General features: G+C 59.0%; 1 protein-coding gene across 1 annotated transcript in view; it reads right to left on the bottom strand.

Annotated features, from left to right (window-relative positions):
• Positions 1-1,004: 1,004 nt before the first annotated feature.
• The window catches only part of FOXK1 (forkhead box K1), a 62,993-nt gene continuing 41,532 nt past the window's right edge, over positions 1,005-22,465 (bottom strand). Inside the window, exons 3-9 of the mRNA XM_031471329.2 lie at positions 13,769-13,925; positions 13,214-13,360; positions 12,478-12,671; positions 10,804-10,970; positions 10,400-10,684; positions 9,411-9,635; positions 1,005-8,818 (exon numbers count right to left, since the gene is read on the bottom strand). Of these exons, the coding sequence (XP_031327189.2) occupies positions 8,538-8,818; positions 9,411-9,635; positions 10,400-10,684; positions 10,804-10,970; positions 12,478-12,671; positions 13,214-13,360; positions 13,769-13,925 (1,456 nt within the window). The 3' untranslated portion in view covers positions 1,005-8,537. The remainder of the gene's footprint in view (positions 8,819-9,410; positions 9,636-10,399; positions 10,685-10,803; positions 10,971-12,477; positions 12,672-13,213; positions 13,361-13,768; positions 13,926-22,465) is intronic.

The raw sequence follows: 22,465 nt of genomic DNA on the forward strand, positions 1-22,465 counted from the left end.
TAAAACATACAAAGCGCACACATCTTGAGTAAACTCACCGATGCTTTGCGCTTCTGTAACTAGTCGTGTGTCGGTAGGGGGCTAAGTGGCTCTCCCAGGGCCGGGAGGCTGATTTGTACTGTCTGACCGTTTCTGTGGTGTGAACACTCACTCACTGGAAGAAGGGAAGCAGAGAAGTGCTCAAACTGCAGTTACCGCCGTGGGCAGCTGGGAAATCTGAAAAAGGCAAGTTAGCTACTAGCCAAACGCGGTGATGAGTCACCCGCACGAACGAGAGAAACTTGACAGATGGCGTGCTTGTGACAAACAGTTTTCATCAAACCCAAGGTCAGAGGTGGTCGGCCACACGAAGGCCACGCGTCTCCTTCCGGTGACGTGACTGTAAAGCCGGTAGACGCTGTGAGGAGAGGAGGCACTGGCTTCAGCGCAGCTGACATGCGCCATGTCACTTAATCCTGAGAGGCCGCGGTGCTGACCCTGCAGGTGCAGAAACGGAGCTTCTCGCAGGTTCAAGTTCCCCAGCAGGACATGGAACCCAAGTCTGAGTCCAGAGTCTGGCCGCCTCTCCTGCCCAGGACCCGGAATGAGCAGGTCTCAGGAGATGCACACACAAGGCGCAGGGGTCTCGTGCAGCTGGGCGCCTGCAAGAGGGACTGGCTTCTGCTGGGAGCTCCAGGGGGCATCTGGCCGAGCTGTGGTGCCCAGGAGCGGGAATGGGGGATGTCCACCAGTCCCTGCACGTCCAGGGGTAGGTGTGAGCCATTCTCCAGTCATCATGGGGGTCAGTGGTCAGGAAAGCACGGGCACTTCCACAGATCATGTCATCGGTCAGGCTGCTGCTTCCCAGGACTAGGCCCCCGAGGACAAGCGGGAGAAAGCGCATCTCCCCTAGGAATAGCCCCTTGGGACCCCAGGGTGCGGCGTGGGGAAGGGCTGCATGTGCAGGCCGTCCACTTGGCCGTCTGTCCCTCAGCAAGCCACTCACAAGACCACACAGAGCCCGATGTTGTTTCTTTAATATATAATTTTATTTCTGGTTATAGAAACAAAGGCTAAGAGGAGAAACAAAACTTCCCCATCCACATACAACAATTTAATAGATAAAAGAACAGTTAAAATAAATGGAAAACAGAAAGTAGAAATTTTAAACTTTGTTATAGCTTTAAAACATTAATGTTTGATACAATTAGAAATCACATTCAAATCTCAAACTTTAAAAAAAAAAAAGTATGGCTCCGTATTAAAAAAATACTGTATCCCACTTGAAATGAAAAATGCAGGCTGGCCCAGCGCAGTGGGTCCCCGGTCTTCCCAGTGGTACCGCTGGCCTCGCCCGGGGCCGGGGCGTCTGCTACCCCTGGTGGGTCTCCCACGGACCAGACTTCACATACAGGTGGTGCAACATGCGTGTGATGTGCCCTGAACTTCCCATCCCACGCGCTGGGACTTAAATTCCCTCTCTAGGATACCGCCGCTTTTTAAAGCATTGGCGATTAAACATATTGTGAAAAATACTTTATAGACAGCCACCGTAAAAAAAAAAAATACACACACACACTCACACACACACACACCCCACTAACAACGCCGGCCCCCTGAATGATCTCTACTGGAGAATTCTCAGTCAGGTAAGAAAAAACAATCTGTGCTGGGTCCAGCCTCTCCCTCCTGTGCACCAAGCTGCCCGCGCAGCTCACGGATCTGGTCTCAGTGAGAACCTGGGACACGCTTTGCTCTTTCCTCCCCGACCCCTGGCCTCAAGCAGAAATCAAACCAGGCAAATTCGGTCTACGAGATAGCCAGAAAGCCTTTCTAGAAAGGAAGCTGGGAGGGGAGGGCTGAACTTCAAATGTTTGATTTTAAATTCCATTTTTACTGATTAAAAAAAGCCCAAAAGGATTTTCCACAAATTTCAACAATGCGAAACAAAGACAATACACCACCTCTCCCCCGACCCTGAAACAGCATCACCACCCAATCTTCTTCAGCTGATGGCATGCGGGAGTCAACTGTAGAGCCCGGAACCCACACCTCTATACCCGGGAGGGGAACCGGGGACTCTTCTCTGGAGCAGCGGTTCTCAGAGACCGACCCAGACCTGCAATACTGACATCGCCTGGGATCTTACCGGAAACTCTGGGTGAGACCCAGCAATCTGTGTTCTAATAAGCCCTGCTGAAGGTCAAGAACCCGATTAAGTATGAATGCAGTTACCACTCATGCCATAGGAACCCACCCGTGGAGGAAGATGGGGCAGGGGGAAGGATTTTTAAACAAGAAGCCATGAATGAAAATTAAAGGTTGACTTTTAAAGGCACGGTGGAATGGTTTACAAATAAATCAAAGAAACAGAAAACTCAATCAATAAAAAATTAGGATCTATTTAAAAAAAAACCTGGACCAGTTAACCCAGAAATTTATAGGCTAAGATCTTAAGAGGCGACGGGTGTCGTTCAGTATCCTCAGGCCAGTGAACTTCATGCACAAAAAAATCCATTTCAGAGTCACAGATCTTGTTCCGGCTCAGCCAACTCATTCAGAATCTGGGGACAGGTCAGGGCTCCTTGTGGCTCAGACTTGCTCCGGAGCAAGTCCCAGCACTCGGGGCAAGAACACCCTTCACACAAGCAGCACAGTCGTTCTGATGTGTGGGACTGAAATGTGCACCCAGGTGTGTCGCAGATCTGAGCGTCACATCCCTCTGCAGCCTGGTCTCCTGCGTAGTCTGCACTGTTCCTGACACAGGGTAGACCAGCAGTAAGTATTTGGATGAATCAAGTGAGCCAGTGACTCCAGAAAAGATTCTCAAGTAAAGAATAATAAACTAGAATTCTTCCAATTCTGTTCTGACTCTCTTAAAATACCTGGGTTGGGGTAAAAAGGTGACAGTGGCTTGGAAACTTACTAGGTCTCCCCTGGAAAAAAAAAAACGGTGACTGTACCCCAGAGAACACAGCCTGAAGACACTCACTCGTGGGGCCGGGGTGGGGACCTGGGGGGTGTGGCCCCACGCAGCCAGCACTCGGCGGGTCAGCCGAAGGAGAGAAGCGTCTGCTGCCTCCCACCCACTCCCAGAATGTGTCTCCCACGACATTTCCCAACGGCTACCAGCAGGCCCAGCAGGTGCAGGGAATGAAGGGACCCCCTGAGTGGAGCTTCCCCCTGGAGGGAAAGAAAGATGCCACTGCTCCCTGCGGTCTTTTCTAAAACATCGAGTAGCCAGAACCAGCTGTAAGGGAAAGGAGACACTGAGGTCCTGAGGCTCACTCACTGTCATTTCAGTCCCGCGTGAAAAGGTGATCCAGACGCCCACCCCGGGGGCAGCGGGACAGAGCTGCCCTCTCCTGGGAGTGGTCAGCCCGCGGGAGGGCCTCTGGGCCCCCAGCAGCAGGGCGCTGACGTTCGGGCCCAGGCCTGCTTCTCAGGGCGGAGGCGGTGCAGACGTCCTCCCGGGTGTGATGGAGACACAGTGAGGCTCGTCAAACCCAGAGAAAATGAACCCTTCCGAACTCTCTTCTCTGCATGGCTGCCTTGTGCCCCCGAGAACCTCTTCACCCTCTGCGGGAGCAGCACCACGGGCACCCTCCGTGGGACCTGGTCTGAAGGCAGCTCATCCCTGCAGCAGCAAAACTGAGCCGCGTGGCCTGAGCCTGGGCTGGAAAACTCACTGCAGAGACAAGCCCCAAGCAGGCCTGCGATGCCTGGGAGGAGAGAGGGTAGAGAGACCCCTCACGGAGCCCAACTACTTTCCCTCAACACGACCAGTGAGACACTCCAGCTGTTCAACTTCAGGTCACAGCAAATGCTCGTGGCCACCAGAGGCCCATCTTCCGAGCGGCTGGGCCTCACGGCACCGGCCCAGGCGTCGCCCAGGGGCTGCGTGATGCCAGACGGGCCCCTGCCGGCACCAGGTCCAGACCCGCCCTTGGACGCCAGAGGCAGCAGCTCTGGTGGTAAAAGGCACTGCAGGGGCACAGGCCCTGGAGGAACCCAGCAAGAACGGTGGCGGCACGGGAGCACGAACAGACCCGGGTCCTGAGCGTGTTTAAAATCCTAACGTGGGAAACCAGCCCTCGAGAAAGGAGCTTATGAAATGAGAAGTTTGTAAGACACAGGAAAGCAGTCTGAAGACGGTGACATAAACTGGGTCAGGGACCACGGCTGTGGCTTTGCTCAGCCCTCACCTCAAAGACCACTTGCTGACTCCGGGACCACCCTACCTTCATAGCAGCACGTCTGAATAACCTGATTCCCGTTCAACAGCACTGCTCCTCTGCGGAGGCGCCTCAAAGGCGGCCCTGAGCGGCTGCGGGGAAGCGTTTCCACCGTCAGCCTCCCCGGGAGCCTCCGAGGCCCATCGCGGCTGCACTGGGGATCGGGGACCTGGCACTGGGGACGGGGCCTCGGGTTAGCGACTCTGGCCCTTTTTCCTTGCAGAGGCTCACAACCACTTTTGGTAACTTATTCCAGAACAAGCAGCGCACTGTCAATGCAGCAATGAAGCGAGAGGCAGCCAAGTGCACCTTTCCTGGGGGCGGGACCCTCCCTCCCAGAGCTGAAGGGGCAGAGGTCGCGCCCTGGCTATGACCCTGGGACAGTGCAGTCCTTCACCCCAGACGAAGTTGCTCCAGGGCTGGGTAGAACTTGAGGCTTTTGGAGAAAAACAGATCATTCACCTGCATCAGCTACACTGACAGCTCTGCCACGGCCCACGTTCAGCTAAGTTTTCATTCTTTTTTTTCAAATGAGGTCTGTTCTTTGTCTCCGTAAAAAACTGACCAAAGGAAAAAAGCCCAAGAAAACCTTTCTCCTCCCTCTGAACTCAGAATTGCCAAGGATTTCTATCCACAGAGAGAGACCTCGCAACACGCTGGTGGAGGTGGGTGGACAGCTGCCTCCAGACGTTCCACGCAGATCTCTGATCAGAGGGAATGAGAGCGTGAGCTGAACGCCGCTTGTGACCCACACAAGTCTTTCGCCAGGACCAGCGAGGTAAGCAGAGGGGCCGGAGCCTGGGCGCAGCTCCGCCAAACCCTTTCCCTCCCGGCTCAAAAGTCAGACATTCACTTCCCCTGTTTCCATTCGGCTTGGTTCTTAAGTTGAGGAAAAAACTCCCCCATACAGCAGACCCCAAACATGAACCAGCCAGAGCCCAGGAGGAAAAGCGAGGGCCCCCACCCCTCTGCACAGTGGACCTGCTGTCGGAGCACACCCGCCCCGAAGTGGGCACGCCTGGGACAACTGCCGGGGACCCGGGGCCATTCCAGCATGACTAACTTTGCCAGCCTCTACAGATCCACAAAGAGGGGAAGCGGGGTGGACTATTTGAGCCCCGATTACAGACCCTGCCCTCGACAGAGTCTGTGTGGCCTGGGAGCTTCGGAAAGAAAAAGGCAGATAGCAGACGATGGACATTTAGCGTCCACCCCACATGCTCATGAGCCGTGGGACACCGGCAGTGTCCGATGTCGGCCCAGGAGGAAGTGGTGAGGCACAGCCCTTCCCACGTCTAACGCGGCCCAGACCGTCTTGAGGGAAACGCCCAGCTATTTGAAAGCAGTGATTTTTGTGGTTCCCTCCTATGCAGAGAGTGCATTTTGCTGTGTGGGTGCAGGCAGAGGCGATGGGCGGCCAGGCAGCAGGAGGAGCAGACACATGGGCCCTGGTACCAGGCCGTGAGGAAGCCGCTGTGACAACGGCCCCAGTGCCCCGCCCAGGCAGGGCTGCTGTCGCCTGGCTGATCTCTCAGCACGGATGCCAGCCCCTGGGTGGCCCAAGGCTGCAGTGACACCAGCTCTGGGCCAGAATTACTTACTTTCCTGATTTCCCAGCCTCAGCTGGGTGGGCCCACTGGCCACAACCCATGCAGGTGGGGTTGCGGCTGCCAGGCCCAGAGGGCGGGGTTCTCTGGGGACTCCAGCCTGCGCTCCTGCTTCTGTGGACAGGTCGGGGGGACTATCCCTGGTCAGCTCTGAGATCTTTCTGGCTGCAATGTGCATCTCCTTGGGGAGCTGGCCACTCATGGGCGTCCTGGCTACCAGTCCCAGGCCAAGTGCTAGCAAGAGCCAGGCGGGCCATCTGGTCAGATGACCAGAAGCCCACCTAGAAGCTTATCCTGAATCTAGAGTGAACCCCAAGGCCCCAAGGCCTGGCCCTCCTCTCCCTGCCCCCGGCCGAATCTGAGCTGACCCCACAGGGTCCCTCCTTCTCCACAGAAGCCCAAAAGGCACAAGCTCCCTGCCTGGTGGAACGTCACCAGCAGACATCCTGTCCTCTCTCCCTCCAGCTCCGGCACCCTCCCCTCTACTCCCACAATCCACACTGGGGTCATCACTGACAACGGGCAGAAACCAAACCATCTCAGAGGTCAGAGCCAGGCTGACCAAACCAGGTATTCTGCGGCCAGCCGGCCCGGGCATCTGTTCTCCGTGGACGGTGCCAGCTCCCCCAAGGAGGCAAGCCTGTGGCGTTGAGGATGGTCCATGAGCCACAGCCCCCTGGGGGAACCTGCGTGGGTCCAGGACTGAGCGACGGTGAAGGGGAAAGAAGCAACAGGTAACCCCAGAGCCCTCGCTGCAAACCCGCAGAGGCAAGGCCCTTGCTGGGCGTCAGTGCACACCGTGGCACTGCCTCGGTCCAGCTCTCTCACTCTCACCCACACACACAGCAGACAAGACAGAAGACAAAGTTTACAAAAAACGACAGGAAACGTCCAAGTGGAATGAGCGTGCTCTCCCCACTAGGGTGGGCGCGGCGGCCAGCGAAGTCCCCCTCCCTGTCTCTGCAACCTCACCAGATGTCACAGAAGACCTTATTTCCCAGGTGAAGTTCAGTGCCACGGAAATGACTGGTCTGGGGCTCAGCAGACACCAGAGCACGCACTTCCTACCCAGCCCAGGAGGATGCTCCTTACCCGTCCCTGGTGGGGGTGCGTGGGGACAACCATGACAGCGAGGCGGAGCTCCTCTCACCCGCCCCTGAGGCAGCGTCCCCACCCCGAGAGCCGTGTGCCCGCCCCCAGGGGACTCAGGGCAGCCCTGGTGCTCTGGGCGGTGCTGCCGTCGGAGCACAGGGACGCACAGCAGCTCTGCTGGCAGGAGACCAACACTGAGGACAGGCCGCTAGTAAGGAGAGGAGCCGCTTCCATGGGGCCCCTGCAGCTCCGGGTGGAAGAACTGACACTGGGCGCCGAGCCAGGTCACCTTTCACAGGGACGCACTTAACGCTTCCTGAGAATGTTCTCCGAGAGGAGCTGAAGGACTGCACCTGACCACAGACGGGGCCGTCCACTGGGCAGTGCAGGCTCCTCTCCTGCTCTGGTCACGTTTCCAAGGGGCACGGGGTGTCTGAGCAGGACCCCCGACTCTCGCAGGACAGGTAGGACCCACCGAGTGGGTGGAGCTGCTGACCGAGCCCAGAGCCTGCGGTGCTGTGGGCAGGAGAGATGGTTCCAGCCTGAGATGGCAGAGGTGTGCACTGGAACCTGGTGACACAAGCCTCGTGTGTGGCTGTGGGTCCCATCGGTCCGCCAGCAGGAAAGGGCCTTGCCCTTCTGTTTTGGGAGCGACATGGCTGTGACCGACTCCCTGTTGAGTCGGTGACCTACTTCCGCCTGGAGCACCTGCTGCCCCGTGATCAAGGTTTGGCCTCGATGTGGCCAGATGCTGCAGCCTGCTGGCTCCAGGCTGACCTTTCATCCAAACAGCTTTCCACCTCAAACGCCAATCCAGGAGGCCGTCGATCTTTCTTGAAGTTAACAGAGCGGCAGACTTCCTCTTTGTGGAGACCAGTGCCAGCAAGAACCCCAGACCTACAGGTGTTAAACTACCTGCAGACGAAAACCTCAAAAACAGATGATCCCGTCTGTTTCTGTCTCCGATGTATGATCCAGCCTGAATTCCACATTTCCACAAAAGAAGCACGTGGGGTCCAGAGCCAAACCAGACCCTCCCCTCTGCCCGGGTAATGCCAAAACTTTCTGCGTCACTTGTAGGAAGAAGAAACCACAGAACAGTCAGATCTGGAGTTCTGCCCTCCTCGGCCTGTTCCCGATCCCTCACAAACAGGGCTGGATCCCAGGCCTGTCCGTTCCCTTGGGGGCCTCTGGCCCAGGCCGCGTGTCCGTCCCATCCTTGGGGCGGAGGCTGCTCCTGCAGGGCGGGCGGCCGGGGCGCCGAGATGCATTCCTGGGGACGCTGGGCTACGCCCCTCTCCCCATGCCTTGGACAGAAAGCCTGGGGAGAAAGGTGGTGCTGAGGGAGGGAAATGAAAACAAAGAATTCCCAGAATCATACAATCAGCGGTCTGAACGTGTTTATGTGTTTTTGTTTTAACCAGAGCAGGGGCAGGAGACAAGACGCTGAGGAGGACGAGGGGTCTGGGTGCAGGTGGGCGGAGGCGGGCTGTCCGTTTGGCACCGAGCTGCGGTCCGCAGGGGGCTTTCTCATCACGGTCCGAGCGAGGTGATGGCAGCCGCCTCGGTCCACCCCCAGAACTCCTCTTGGCGCGTGTCCTACTCCACCTCCACGCCGGTGACATCACTCCCCGGTTCCAGGCCCCTGCGGGCCGGTGGCTGTGATCACCCCGGCCTGCGTGCTCGCAGTCCCGGCGGGCTCCTCCACACGGGACCTCTTGACCTCGGGCTCCCCAGTGGAAGAGGCAGACGTGGTGGCAGCAGGGGCGGGGGTGGCAGGGGCGGCGGCTGCTACTGCTACCGCTGCCGCCGGCTCGTCGGGCCCCACCTCGCACACCCGTGTGACCACCACCGGAGTGGATGAACTGGCCTGGGCTGCGAGGAGCTGCAGAGGGCTGGTGAGGGCTGGGGTGGAGGAAAAAGAGATGCACGTTGGAAACTGATCATGACCGGCCCGGCCTTTCTGAACGCTGGCCGTCGTCCCACGAGGGCTTAGAAAGCGGCACGGAGCCGGCTCCCCGCACACCTGGCACCTCTGGTTACTGCCGGCCGGCCACGCCTGGGTGCCAGCCCCTCCCCAACCCCAGCCCTGCTGCCCAACCTCCCTAGTGTCCTCGGCATTCTCCTCTTGCCACTGCTGCTGTGTGTGGGTCCCTCTGGACGCCCCAGTGGCCCCCGCCCTCGCCTCTGGCAAGTCCTGCCCTGCACCACAGACAGATAACTGGAGTTCACCCACCACCCTCCCCACTTTAACAGCTCACGCTTTAGTAACTTTAATAAATTCACTGCCCCCCCCCCCCGAGTCCTCATCCTGTCTGTGGGGCGTGAGCTCTGTGACCCGGGGAGTCTGCTCACTGCTGCAGGGCTACCTCAGCAGCATCCCAGGGCCTGGCACGCAGTGGGTGCTCAGTGCACTGACCAGATGACTGGAGTGACTGCAAGGATGTTCACCCTGCACCGACCCGAGTGGGACCACAGAGCTGAGGGCTGGGCTCACCGTACGCGCCACCGGCTAAGCCGCTGCTGGGGACGGCATGCTTGCCATTCTGCGTGACGGCCCGGACTGGGAGGTGGTGCTGCCCGACGGTCACCGGTGTGGCTGGCTGCAGGATAGTGACCGTGTGTCCAGGGACCCCTGGGGCCATCTGGCTGGCCACTGTTTGGATCACTCGGCCAGCAGTGGGGACGGTGGCAAATGCAACGGTGGGTCTGTCTTCCAGGCCTGTGGGGACATAGCCATCAAAGCCACGCTTGCCTCCGCCTGCGCTCAGCCCATGGTTGCTGAGCGCCTGTCCCTGCAGAGAGTGGCCTGCACTTCGGAAGCCCTGACTCTGGGGAAAAAATACTGGTTCTCAAAAGTCCTCCCCTGAGGAGATATGTTGTGGAACAAGAGAAAAACAATGAATAGAGTTTCAGAACTAAGGTAAAACCTTGAACTTTAACTGACCCCAATGTAATCTGAGAAATAAAGTGTACAATTTGGAAGGAAAAGATCTGTATTTGCAGCCACAACCAAGTCTTCTTTGCCCACAAGGCACGAGTCATCAGGACAACGTTAAAGAAGACGTCACCGCTGAGATGGGCCGGCCGCGGTCAGGAAGACGCCGCTCACTTCAGAAGTGCTCCCTCGAGGGCCGGGGACAGTCCTGGGTGTGGTTTCAGTGTTTATGCCATGAATTCCCTGGGATCTGGGCTTCTAATTCAGGAATTTCTAACTGTATTTTTCACTCTGAGTGACTTCTAAGGGCCCCTTGCAGGGGCTGTGGAGGAGGCCCCCTGTGGACCGTCTGAGGCAGGCCCACGCCTAGCTCAGGGTCACCTGGGGGCACCGTGCGCCTGGGGAGCATTCAGAGGGTGACTGTGTGGCTCTAAAGGGCGCACTTCCCGAAGAACAAGGAGCGACGGGGGGCAGAGGCAGCAGCCTGAGAGCCGCTGTACGCCGGGGCTGGCCTGCGTCCCCCAACTTGGCTCTGCACCCTGAGTTACCTCTCGCCTCGCCGCCCAGGTCCAGCACAGCTGTGCCTGCTGCTTCGTGGGGGCCCCCCGCTGAGGCCTGACTGGCGAGGATGTACCCGTTGGCGGAGCTGGCAGACGTGGTGACCACCCTGAGCATGGTGACTGGGGGGGCCTGCTGCACCACGTGGATCGCGTGGCCTGAGGGCTGCTGCGCCGTCACGATGGATGCTGGCATGTAGGCGACAGGCTTGGCCACCAGACTGGGCGGCCGTGGAGGCACGGCCATGATCACTGGCTGGGCGCTGACGGGAGAGCCTGCAGAGAGGGAGGGGGGCCGCCAAGGACACGGGGTCAGCGGGGACTCCGGGCACCCCCTTCTGGGGCTCGGTTCTGAGTTCTGCCGTGACAGGTTAAGAGGACAAACCCCTTCTTACCGGGTGCACTTTGGGAATACCGATACTCGGGAACGGAGGCTAGCTTGGACCCAAAGTCAGGGTCGTGTGGGATGGGTGAGCCCTCCCGGGACAGGCACTCTGGAGTCTGCAGGCCGCTGGAACGAGGCGACACCAGCCCCGGGTGAGTGGGTGAGGCCGGAGCGCTCCTGAGAGAAGGGCAGAGACAGGCCCCCGGCGGTAAGTACACAGGATGAGAAAGGAGAATGGTGCCTGTCACGACATCAGACGGCGACACACCTGCCCCCTGGAGCCTCTGCCCACCTTTCCCGATGCTCTGTCCTCGCAAGGGGCTTCCTGCACTAACGCTCCTGCAGCGACAGCCTGCGCCCGGGGCCATGACGTCACCCGGCACTCACAGCCCCCGTGACCCCCAGCACAGGGTGTGAGCCCGAGCCTCCAGTCCCGAAGGGGCCAGCGGCTTCCCGGGGAGCGGCTCGGGCTTCGGTGTTAAAAACAGTGGCTTGGGGTGGAGGGACGGGTACCAACCCGCCCCAGACAAATCGACACCCTTGAGAGGAAAGCGTGCCCTGGGAGCTCAGCTCTTGGTCCCGCATGGATGACAGAGCGCCCTGCCCGGCCCCGCCCCGCCCCGCGCCTGCCAGCCTGGCGGTGTTCTGAGGGGCCTTCAAGCAACGTGACACGCCACGAGGCAGCGTGACTGGGAGGGGCGGGGAGCGGGGGTGCCCGATGGAGCGGAGAGGCTGCGCTCAGCACCGACAGTCAGTGCTGGAAACGGCCACGTGCGGAGGACGCCGCCGAGTCCCCAGGCAGAGACCTGACGCCTCCCCTCCCCTCCCCTCCCCTCCCGGGCCTGAGTGTGGCCCCCTCCTCTCCCACCCCCTCAGCTGTCTGCCCTCCACTCAGGCCTAGAGGCCCTGCCTGCTGACTCTGGTGCTCAAACCAGTGGTGAGCGGGCCCCTCTCCAGGCCTTGTGTCCATGAGCACCTAATTCTCCCCGCAAGGGTTCAAACTCCTGTCAGGTCCTCTCTCATCTGGCTTTACTCTGCAAAACTAGTCCTGTTTCCGACCCACCTCAGCCCCCAGCACACCCCCTGCAACCTCTGGGAGCCAGGACAGCCCCCTCCTGTCCCTAAGACAGTGCACACCACCGTTTTCACTGCACTCTCCTCCTGGCCGAGGGCTTACTTCCTGACCCCCCCATGCATATTCTGTGTGGCACAAGACCAGGTCCGGCCACCACCGTGACCCTGAGGACGGGCCCCTTTCGCTCCTTCGGACACTTCTTACGGGGGTCTCCTGGGTGGCGCTGGACGCACAGCAAGCCCAGTCACAGCCCCGCTGGCCGGCGGGCTTGTCTGCCAGGGAAAGGCAGCAGCGGCTGCTGTCTGGGTTGAACTGTGTCCCCCAGAGACACAGGCTGGGGTCCAAGCCTCCAGGGCTGACCCGGAGCGGCCGAGTCAAGAGGAAGTACAAGGGCCCCGTCCACGTCCACTCCTCTCTGTCCCACCCCCTACCCCTGCCACTCCTGTCTCCGCATCTGAGAGCTAACGTGGAGGGGCAGCCAGCAGCCCCCCGCTCACGTCCTTGTCACGGAGCTCACTGGTCCTGAGCCAGGGTCTCAGGCAAAGGTGACGGGATTTAAGTGCAAAGATGCTATGGATGTGGCCGCGGGGCAGGGCGAGGCGGGGCTACCTGGATGACAGCGGCCCAAAGGGGGTGCGAAAGCAGGAGACGCCCCGCTGCCTCCGCTTCCGGAACGCCTGCTCCACCAGCTTGGCCTCTGAGGCAGGGTCGATCCGCCAGAAAGACCCCTTCCCAGGCTCCTCCTGGGAACGAGGGACCTTAATAAAGTAGCGGTTCAGAGAGAGGTTGTGGCGGATGGAATTCTGTGGGCGAAGCAGAAAGAGTCACAGTCACCGCGAGTCAAAGCTGGAGCTCCGTTCGCCCGATCCGAGCGTGGCAGCCAGGGGACCGCGGGCGGTGCAGGCCCGGTGTCCCTGCCCGAGGGGCCCCCGCTCAGGGCACAGGGAGGCGCAGTGGGTCTTCCTACGGTGACTCAGCAGAGGATCGCGACCACTCCTGACAGGAAAAGCGAAATGGAAAGACAAGCCCTGGTCCAGGAGGTGCCTGGCTCAGAACTGGTACTGAACCCGCCACTGACGGGAAAGAGTAACCTCAGAGGAAACAGGTGTGACGTGTCCATGTGGCGTGTGCGTTATGTCCAGTGCTGGCAAGGGTCTCACGAACTTAAAGAAACCATCTATAAATAGCAAGGGCAGTGTGTTTCCAAATTAGCACAGGGGTGCCACGTGCAGTGGGTGTGGACCCCAAGGGAGGGGAGAGGATGGGGGCTCTCAGGGCTGTACCCCTCCGGTTGTGCTCGTTCTAGCAAAGCGGACGCAGAGTGGGGAGCCCGGGCCGGGCGCACCTGCCAGCCCTTGTCAGCCGTCCTGTAGTACGGGTAGTGCTTGGTGATGTGCGCGTAGATGCCGCTTAGTGTTAGCTGCCGGTCCTGCGCCGAGGAGATGGCCTGCACGATCAGCTGGGCGTAGGAGTAGGGTGGCTTCGACTCGTCCTGCGGACACAGACAACACAGTTAGTGCGGGAAGAAATGCTGGCAATCCAGTCCACCCACACACCTCCTCGTGGAGAAGACCCTCCCAACGAGGACACAGACTCGCAGCGTGTCTTCGTAAATTGATCGCCAAGACCTCTGCCCGTTTAGCCTATGTGCTTCAAACCAGGAAGAGCTGTTTCTGAGGTTTTCATTGTGGTTTAATTCTGAAATTTCTCATCTCCTCTATAAATCGATTTAAAAAGTTATCAGAAGGGAATGAGTTAAGACAAAGCTGTAAGGAGAGAGCCTGCCATTCTTCTCAAGAGGCGGGACGGGACAGGATGGGGGCCAGGGGAAGATGGGGAAGGAGTGCAGGGACGCAGCACCCGTGCCCAGTCACCCAGCCAACGCGTCGAGGGCTGACACCTTGGGGCTGTCTCCTCCGGATGTGTCGGCCTGCTGCTCCGAGGCAGCCTTTGCGGCGAACTCCGCCGCCAGCTGCAGGTCCGAGGTCACGTTCTGGACGAAGCGGTAGCCAGACGACCCGGCCCCACGAGGGCTGGCCGGGCAGGAGTTGGGGACACTGTGGAGAGAAAGGATGTGTCCTGAGTCCCGACCCCGGCCTGAGGTGGCACACCTGGTGTTACGGGACATTGGGATCCCAAACGGCATGGTAACTGAGGTCATAGCGCTGTCCTGTCCCCACCTCCTGACCCTGCCCCCAGCCTCTGGTGAAGAACCAAGTGCAACCAGGGCCTCAGGTGGGGACGGCCCTGGGGCCGCAGTCTGCTCACTTGGCCACACGATGGCGCCCGAGGAGAGGCCGGGACTAGAGGAGGCATGTGGACCTGCGGGTGTGCCCTGCACAGGAAGGATGGTGGCCTCCCTGACCTGGTTCCCAGGCCCGCAGCCACCCCAGGGTCACCGCTGCAACCCGCCAGCTCATCTCTGGTTGGAAATTGCATCCGAGTCCGTGGGCGGGAAATACCGGGGCTTCACCTCTGGGTCTCAGCTTGTGCCGCCCAACCAGCCAGTCTGTCCCTGCTGCCCCACTGCCGGCATTGCGGGGGCCACCCCGCACCCCACCTGTCGCTGGTGCCCAGTCCCTGTCACTAACAGGGTGGGCGTTAACCATGTCAAAATTTTCATTTTGAACATTGAAAATATTCAGAGAAAACCAACAAAAGCTCTGAAAGTGGGTCACAAACCCAGATAAAAGGTGTCCCTGGGAGCTGACCAGAGCCCGGGGGCGCCTGCCTGCGCCCCTCTCCCTGCCTTCAGGAGAGGCCTCGAGGCCGGCCCCCAAGCACCACCGGGAAGTCACCAGTCCTTCCCTGACACCCTCGGGCACTCCCACCCACACTGTCCCAAGTGACAGGATGCCCCCCAAATCCCCAGTCAGGCTCGAACAAAACCCCTTTGTGCCACCTTCCTGGACACACGCAGAGCCTCCTCTCGGGTCCTCACGCTCCTCCCCTGGGCGGGGGGTGGCCGGTGGCGTGGAGGAGGGCTCAGCAGAGTTACTGAGCAGAGGAAAGGACGAAAGGAAACGAAAGGCTGTGACCAAGGAGCGCCTGATGGTTGATATTAATGAATTCCCCCAGAGTCATCACCCCTTTTCAGTCAGGAATCCTTGCAATCACACAGGAGTTTTAAGGAATCTTTTATTTGAGAATTTTTGTTCTCTTCTCCACGAGATTCCCTAAATAGAGTAGAGGGAGGTAAGTTCTGTGAGTATGGAATTGCAATCAGCCACAAACGAGCCCTTAGAGGTGGGAAGCAACAATGAAAACGGCTCTTTCTGGGTTTCACTCCGGACCAGACACGCAAAGCCCGAGCTGACAAAGCACGGTGTGGGGGGGCACCCTACGAGTAACAGGCTCACACACTCCCCATCGGGCGTCCCAGGCTCCTCTGCCTGGGAACCAACGCCAGGCACAGGGAGGTTCACGACGCGCAGCCCTGCTGGGGGCCGATGGGGGCTTTTCCTGACGGTTATCTGTGCTGCGTCTGCCAACCACACGGCGCTGCAGGACCTGAGGGCACAGGAGCGCTGTTCACCTGCTCCAGGGTCCATGCCCCTTCTGGACTTGAACACCAGCGGACTGAAACACGACGCTCTGACCACGAGAACCATCCCCCAGAAACGCACGGCCTCCAGGAGACAGGCCAGGAGAAGTCCAGCCTGGAGACAGGGAGCGCCAGGGCTCAGCCAGGAAACCCTGCCGGCAGCTGGCCTGTGTGACTGGCGGGGCGCCCTCACCAGTGCAGAGACAGCAGAGGGCGCCCTCTGGGCTTGGGCACAGGGGCCTGCTGCCCGTCCCAAGTCCATATTTTGTAAAAAGATCAGAGAAAACTTAGTCTAATCCTCACAAAGCGAAGCAGTGCAAAGGCCGTCACTCCCCAGAGAAATTTCCAGTGGAAATAAGAAACGGCCACAACAGGAGAAGGGGCCGGGTGGCCTCCCCGCCATTTTGCCCGGTGGAGGGAGGACTGTACCGACAGACCCTTCCTGGAGAAGCTTCCGTGGGGACAGGGGCGGCTGATGTCCAAAGGGCCCAGCAGGCCCGTCCCGGAACGTGCGTCCACGCACACAGCCGCCCCAGCCTCAGCAGACCCCATTCAGCTGTCCCTGTGGGCTGAGCTCGGCCCGGAGGGCTGTGCCTGGTACCCAGCCGCGCTGGTCACACGTCCCAGGGGAAGCAGCAAGCAGGGCATCTCAGGGCTGAAAATGGTCGATTCAGAGATGGGCCCGGGGAGCAGGGGCCGGGGACACTGGGCTCTGAAGCAAGGCTCCCGCCCTGGGGAGACTGGCCCGGACACAGCATGCCCTGAGGGAGTGTCCCACTCCACTGCAAACTCCCCAACTATGTGCAAGACAGGAAACGCTGGGGCCCTCCTGGGACGCCCAAGAGATGCGTCCCCCACGTGTCCCTTCGGGGGGCCCCCACACGCCTGGGGTCGGGGAGTCTGACTTGGGGACGGGGAAGCAGCAGAGGCCAAGCAGCCCGGAGCCAGCAGATGTCATGTGACGCACACCGCTCTTCCTGCCCTAAGGCTGGAAGTGGGAAAGACGGGGAGCGTGCACTCCAGGCCGGTAGTCACTGATCCCCCCAACGGAAAAACAATTCCCAAGTCACACTTCCACGCGGGCGAGGAGGACAGAGGCTCAGGAGTGGGGACGGCTCACGGCTGGCCGGTCCTGCCAGCAGCTGCCCTGGATCTGGGCCACCATCTCGCCAGGACAAACCTGGGGATGAAACGTGATTCCCGTGACCGTCCAGGACAGAGCTGGCGGTTTAAAACCCTGTGGAGACCGCTTCCAGGCCCCGCCGTGGGGCCACGAGCGGCAGCAGGGAAGAGCAGATCTGACCAAAGGCCCAGTGCCATGTCCCCGGAGCCGCGGAGGGCCTTCTCCCGGCCCGCCCCCAGCCCACCACGACAGACCCTGCCCTCTGCGGCCACCCAGACACCCGGCTACTCCGGCTCTGCCTGGGGCCGCAGGAAAGCTGGCGCCCGCCTCCTGGGAAGTGCGCCCTGCTGGTCCTGCACCAGAAACACCCTCTCTTACCGCTACTTGCTCTAGAAGCTGCTTTAGCCACTTAAAGAGAATCTGCTGTGGCGCCATGTGCTCCGAATCCATTCCAAGTTGTGTATTTCTCTTCTGATAAAAAAAAATTAGAACCAAAAAAAATGGAAGTGCAGATGGCTCTTAAGTCGAGGCGGGAACGTGGGACCAGCCAGGTGTAGGGGTAGCACTGCTGAGCCTGCGGGAGCTCAGGCCGCCCCCACCCCGCCTCCTGCCGGCCTGGTCCTACTCCTGGTCTCATCTGGGGACCCTCTGCTGGGGACCTGGGGGGATGGGAGGCCATGGGAGCAGGTCAGGGGCAAGTCTGCACCCTACACGGCGGGGCCCCCCTGCAAAGGCCAGTGGGGGGGCTTCTATGCTCCCAGGAGGGGTCACTCAGAGACCCTGAGCCCCTGGCCCACACCACCCCCGAGGGGATCCAGGAAGCTTTCTAGTACCTCAGTCTTTTTTCTAGGTTACTATTTTAACAAGATTATTAATTTTCAGTTGAAAAGTATCACTAGCTCCTTGATGGCTGCTGAGTGACAGACTTTTCAGCTGGGAGGTCATGCTTCAGCGACCACTCAGGGCAGGCGACTCCAGCTTTCACTCAGCTCTCTGGAATTTCTTTTGAAAACTGGAATCTTTTCATTCTAGAAAACAAATGCTTCAATTAAACTGTAGAGAATTTCTAATTCAAACATCATTTTGGTGAACTCACAGACTTGTATTTACTGAGGTACTACATCTCGGGCGTCTGGCTGACGAGGGACACGTGTGGCAGCGGGGACACGGGCGACACAGGGTGGGGCGCGGGGGACACAGACACAGGCCGGGGAGAAGGCAGAGGGGCAAACAAAACAGCACGATGACGTCCCCACAGGGGCGAGGAGCCTGCATTCATGAGCGAGCAGGATACAGTTAGGAGGACCAGGAAATGCTCTTCACATTTTTAGAAAGAGGAGGAATAAAAGTTCAATAAAGGCTGGAAGGAGAGACCTGAGGAAATTTCCCAGGAAACAGGCAAGAGGAGACAGAGGAAGAAGCTGGGGGAGAGAATAAGAGGGGAGAGGCGCAAATTTACAGAAACAATAACTTCCCAGAATTGCAGGGAGTGAGTCTTCAGAGTGAAAGGGCCCCAGCGAGCGCCCAGCCCCTCCCAGGCCATGGCTGAGATGGGGCAGGCGGGCAGGCACTGCGGGCACTGCAGAGACCCGAGCCCTCCTGGGGACGCCCTCCCCGGGGACGTGCCGTGCACAAGGGGCAGGACTGCGGGAGCAGCAGGCTTCTCAGAAGCCACACTCGAAGCCAGAAAGTGCGATCAGTTCTGAGCAAAATGTTTCTGCCCTAGAATTCTCTGCCCAGGTAAACCATCTATCTAGCATGAACAGAGAATAATGGTAATTTTCAGCCGTGGAAGATTTTTAAAAAATTGACCTTTCCTGTCCCCATTCCCAGGAAGGTGTTGTCCAGTAAAAGGAAGGAGCAGATCAGGAAAGGGAAAGACTGGGAGTCAGTAGAGAGGGGGTTCCCAGGCCAGTGTGGAAGACGATCCCAGGGTCAGAGGGCCCCACTCGGGTGCAGGCGGGAGGAGGCTGGGAAGGTCCTCCCAGCCAAGCGTGTGAAGATGCAGAGGGGGTCCCAGGCACAAGGAGATCTAACCAAACGCAGGGGGGCTCCCGCGATAGCTCCTGGGAGAACAGGGAAAGGAGAGGCTGAGCTCAATGACAGCCCCTCAGCGCTCTGAGGAATCACGCCCAGCTGGACGTGACCTCGATGGGGGATGGGTCCCCTTGAATCCCACAGGAGGTCAGTGATCGATGCTGAGAACCCTGACTGAGCGTGTGGCGTGCAGTGAGCAGGTCCCGGGCTGGGCGTGGCCGGGGCGACGGCACCGCCACCACCTGTGGGATCCTCTGCATTCTTATTCTTGGGTCAAGTGCATGTATTACTTTGATAAAAATAAGCCTTTAAAAACATGAATGAAATAAATCAGTCCTGCCTCTCTCCCCATGGACACCGGCTAAACACAGGGCTCAGCCTTCCACACACTCCACGGAGAGAATGACCCTCCATGAGCCTCAGTTACCTCGTCTGTAAAGCGGGGACATCACATGGTGACACTGGGCTGCTGCAGAGATTCAGGATGTCCTGGGCTCCCAGCCCTCGGTGCAGGCCCGGCATGTACATCAGGAACCACCTCTATTTTTATTCCTGTTCTTAAAATCTGTGGCTCATGATCCTCATGAGTGTATTTTAAACAAAACAATCAAACTGGAGGATTCTGTCACCACGGCACGGAATGCTTATACATTTCCGAGAGGCGGTTTCTGACCACTGACCGGCACCGACCTGTGCTTGTGCACTCAGCTGCGTGGCCCTAAGCAGGTAACTGGTCAACCAGCCACAGGACACATGGAACAGCCCACCATACAGCCCGAGAGAGGCAGTGACACAGGAAGGAGACCGAGACACAGAGGAAAAAGAGAAAGGAGTCAGTCTGGGCCCCTGAGCTCTGGGGGGCCTGGGGGAGGCGTCACCAGCACCGACACTTGACAGAGGGGCCCCCGAGCATGCGTGGAGGGAGCTGCCCCTCAGGCCGCGGATGTCTCTCCAGGAGAGTCACCGTGCGGGATCTCCATCTTCTGAAACATGTGACTTCTGTATAATGCACATACAGTATTTCTGTAATCCGGGGGGGGTGGGGGGGCGGATAATAGGAGAAGAAAATTCACGGAGGCCAGGGTCTTACAGCTGCTGTAGGAACGCTTGTGCTCTCAAGATAAACTCGGGGCTGCGAGATCCTGGGAAGCTGTTTAAAAGGTTAACTGGTTTGTGAAATGCATTTTGTCCCAGGGCCAGTCAGCAGCGTGGTACCAAGTGCACGCCCTCTCGGCGCTGGGCAGACCTGGGAACACCCCCACACCCTCGGCTCTCCCTTCAGGCTCCCTCTGCTTCCTAAATCCCAGAGCCAAAATCTGGGAAGGAGGGGCTCCCTGCGTGTGGCAGGACCCCAGGGCTGGGTGCTGCCCAGAAGGTACATACACCCGGGAAACGTCACCAGGGAACCTTCGGGGCACCTGCACCCCCTGATATGTGCCTGAGAGCCAGGAAAGGCCGCCCCCGTGGAGACAAGCACTGACAGACGAGCCATTCAACCTCCTCTCAACATTTTAAAGCCAGAAAAACACCCTGGCACAGTTTTAGGCAGAAGGAAAAATATAAAGAACATGGAGGGCGCTCCAATTTTATTTCTACCAAGTTTTTGGACGCGTGTGTGTGGGTGGGGCTGGGGGGTGGTTGTGAGGCCACAGATACAGGTACGAAAGGAAAATGGTCTCAGGTGATGCAGAAAGCGTGAGGCTCCCGGACCAGCCACGCAGGGGTCCCAGCTGCGCGTGGTTTAAGCCCCTGGGAGGCACGCCCCTCCCCAGGTTACGCAGGGAACATGGGAAACGCTGCAGCTGGAAACCCTGAAGCAGGATAAATCACTCTCAAGGAAGGAGCCAGAGTTTGCCAGAAACATAAACGCGCTCTGACGCCAATGACCCCAAACTCGAAAGACACCCCGCGCTGGAGCAGCGGGGCGCGAGTGCAGACTGCAGCCCTGCAGCAGCAAAGCAGAACTGGCCGCGGAACCGCCTGGAGACCACAGTGAAAAGTGGGGCAGGCTGTGACGGCGGCGGCTCGATTTCTGTCTCACACGACGGTCTGCTAAGCGTGCCAAATCTCACCAGACAAATCACTTTCGCTTTTGGTGTCTGTGCTGGAAAAATCAAGAAAAGCCTCCCTTGAGAAACAGCTTCTAAAATCTCCCTCCGAGCAAAACCCAGCTGCTCCCTTCGGTGCCGGGCCTTGCCTCCGGCTGAATTTCTGCAGTTTTCGTAAAACTCTCACTCTAAGGAGCACTTTTTAGACTGGCCTCTGTTTTTGTAAAACCCAGGAAAATGATTAACCAGTTTCTTCTTTCCTAAACACACTTCTTTGCAAGATGAAGAAAAAAGGCTCAACAAAACACTGCGTAAGATAGCAGAATTCTTTTCAAAGAGACTTCATTCACCTTCTGGGTGGAGCACTTCGGGGCAGGAAAAACCCCTGTACACACCCACACGCCACACACCCGGCCCTTTGACCAGGGAAGAGGGCGGGGGCGGGGGCGGGGGCGGGGAGGGCAGCCGTTTCCAGGGAGAGGTTCCTACAGGTACAGCCACTCCCCACATCTTGGCAAGGAGGGGGGCTCAGGGCTGGACAAGACCGGCTCTGGGGAGGAGACTGCCCTGCACCCCGAGGTCTGGGAGCCGCCGGAGGAGCTGGCCGGCGGAGCGGTGGGCCAGACACACCCAACGAGGGCGGCAGCGGCTGGGCGCCCAGTGCCAGTGCCCCCGCCCTGCACCCCGCCTGCGTCCTCGGGGACCAGCTCCTCCTCGCAGCTCCCTCCAGAGCTGGACGCAGGGAGGGCGATCTCTCAGGGAGGGAAGGGGAGCAGAGCTGTTTGTAAACACGCCGGCGGCTCCACCCCCACGGCAGCAGCGGAGGAAAAGGATCCGGGCCAGCAAAACCTCAACGGCCTCTGAGGTTTCTAGGCGCACAATCGAATTCTGCAGCGCTAAGACACACAGATGTCAACAGAAGTCCTTCTCTGTGACACCCAGTGAAAGGCCAAAAGCGCAAGAGCCAGGCTCAAAGGTACTACTTTCTCTGCAAATACATCCTGTCGGGTGAAATCAAGAGGCCAGCACCCCTGGGCAGCGCAGCGGAGAGGACAGCGTGCAGGCGGCACTCCCAGCCCCCCCCCCCCCCGGCCCCAAGAGAGGAGCAAGTTAAATACAGCCTCGGCGCCTGCCTGGGCCCGGGACGCCACCGAGGTTGCGCCGGCGACACCTGCTTAATTCTGCTCCGTGAAAGATGCTCCTCACTCTGTCCCACCACCGCCTCCGAAAACACGAAAGCAGCTGCCGCTGCAGGGCTCTGCTCCCCGCCCTCCACCGGCTGGCGGCTGCTCCCCTTCAGAATGTCACTGAGAAATGTATTTATCTTATGAGGACCTCCAGGTACAAACCAAAACATTTCTGTTTCCTAAAAAGCATCTATGTAGCTGGATAAGCTGATTATTAACGACCCCATGCGAGTCTAAGGCTGTCCTGCCCCGCCCAGCATGGGACCCCCCTCACCCCCAGCTCAGGAAACACCCGCTTCAAGGTGCTGCCGGGTAGGGGCGGCGGGGCGCAGAGGCTTGCCATCAGCTTCGCTGAGACAGAATTCACACATGGTACAATTCACCTCTTTACAGTGTACGATTAGGCGGCTTTTAGTGTATTCAGAGCTGTGTAACCGTCCCCCAATTACAGAATATCCCCATCACCCCAGAAAGACCCCGTGACAGTTGGCAGTCACTCCCTCGAGCCCCTGGCCCCTGGCAACTACTCATCCACCTTCTTTCTCTACAGACCTGACTATTCTGGACACCTCACAGCCACGGAACCGCACGACGTGCGGTCTTCGGGGACTGGCGTCTCTCACTCCGCATCGTGGCTTCAGGTGTCAGCCGCGCTGGA

This window comes from Camelus dromedarius, chromosome 24, assembly GCF_036321535.1.
Source record: "Camelus dromedarius isolate mCamDro1 chromosome 24, mCamDro1.pat, whole genome shotgun sequence".
Lineage (NCBI taxonomy): Eukaryota > Metazoa > Chordata > Mammalia > Artiodactyla > Camelidae > Camelus > Camelus dromedarius.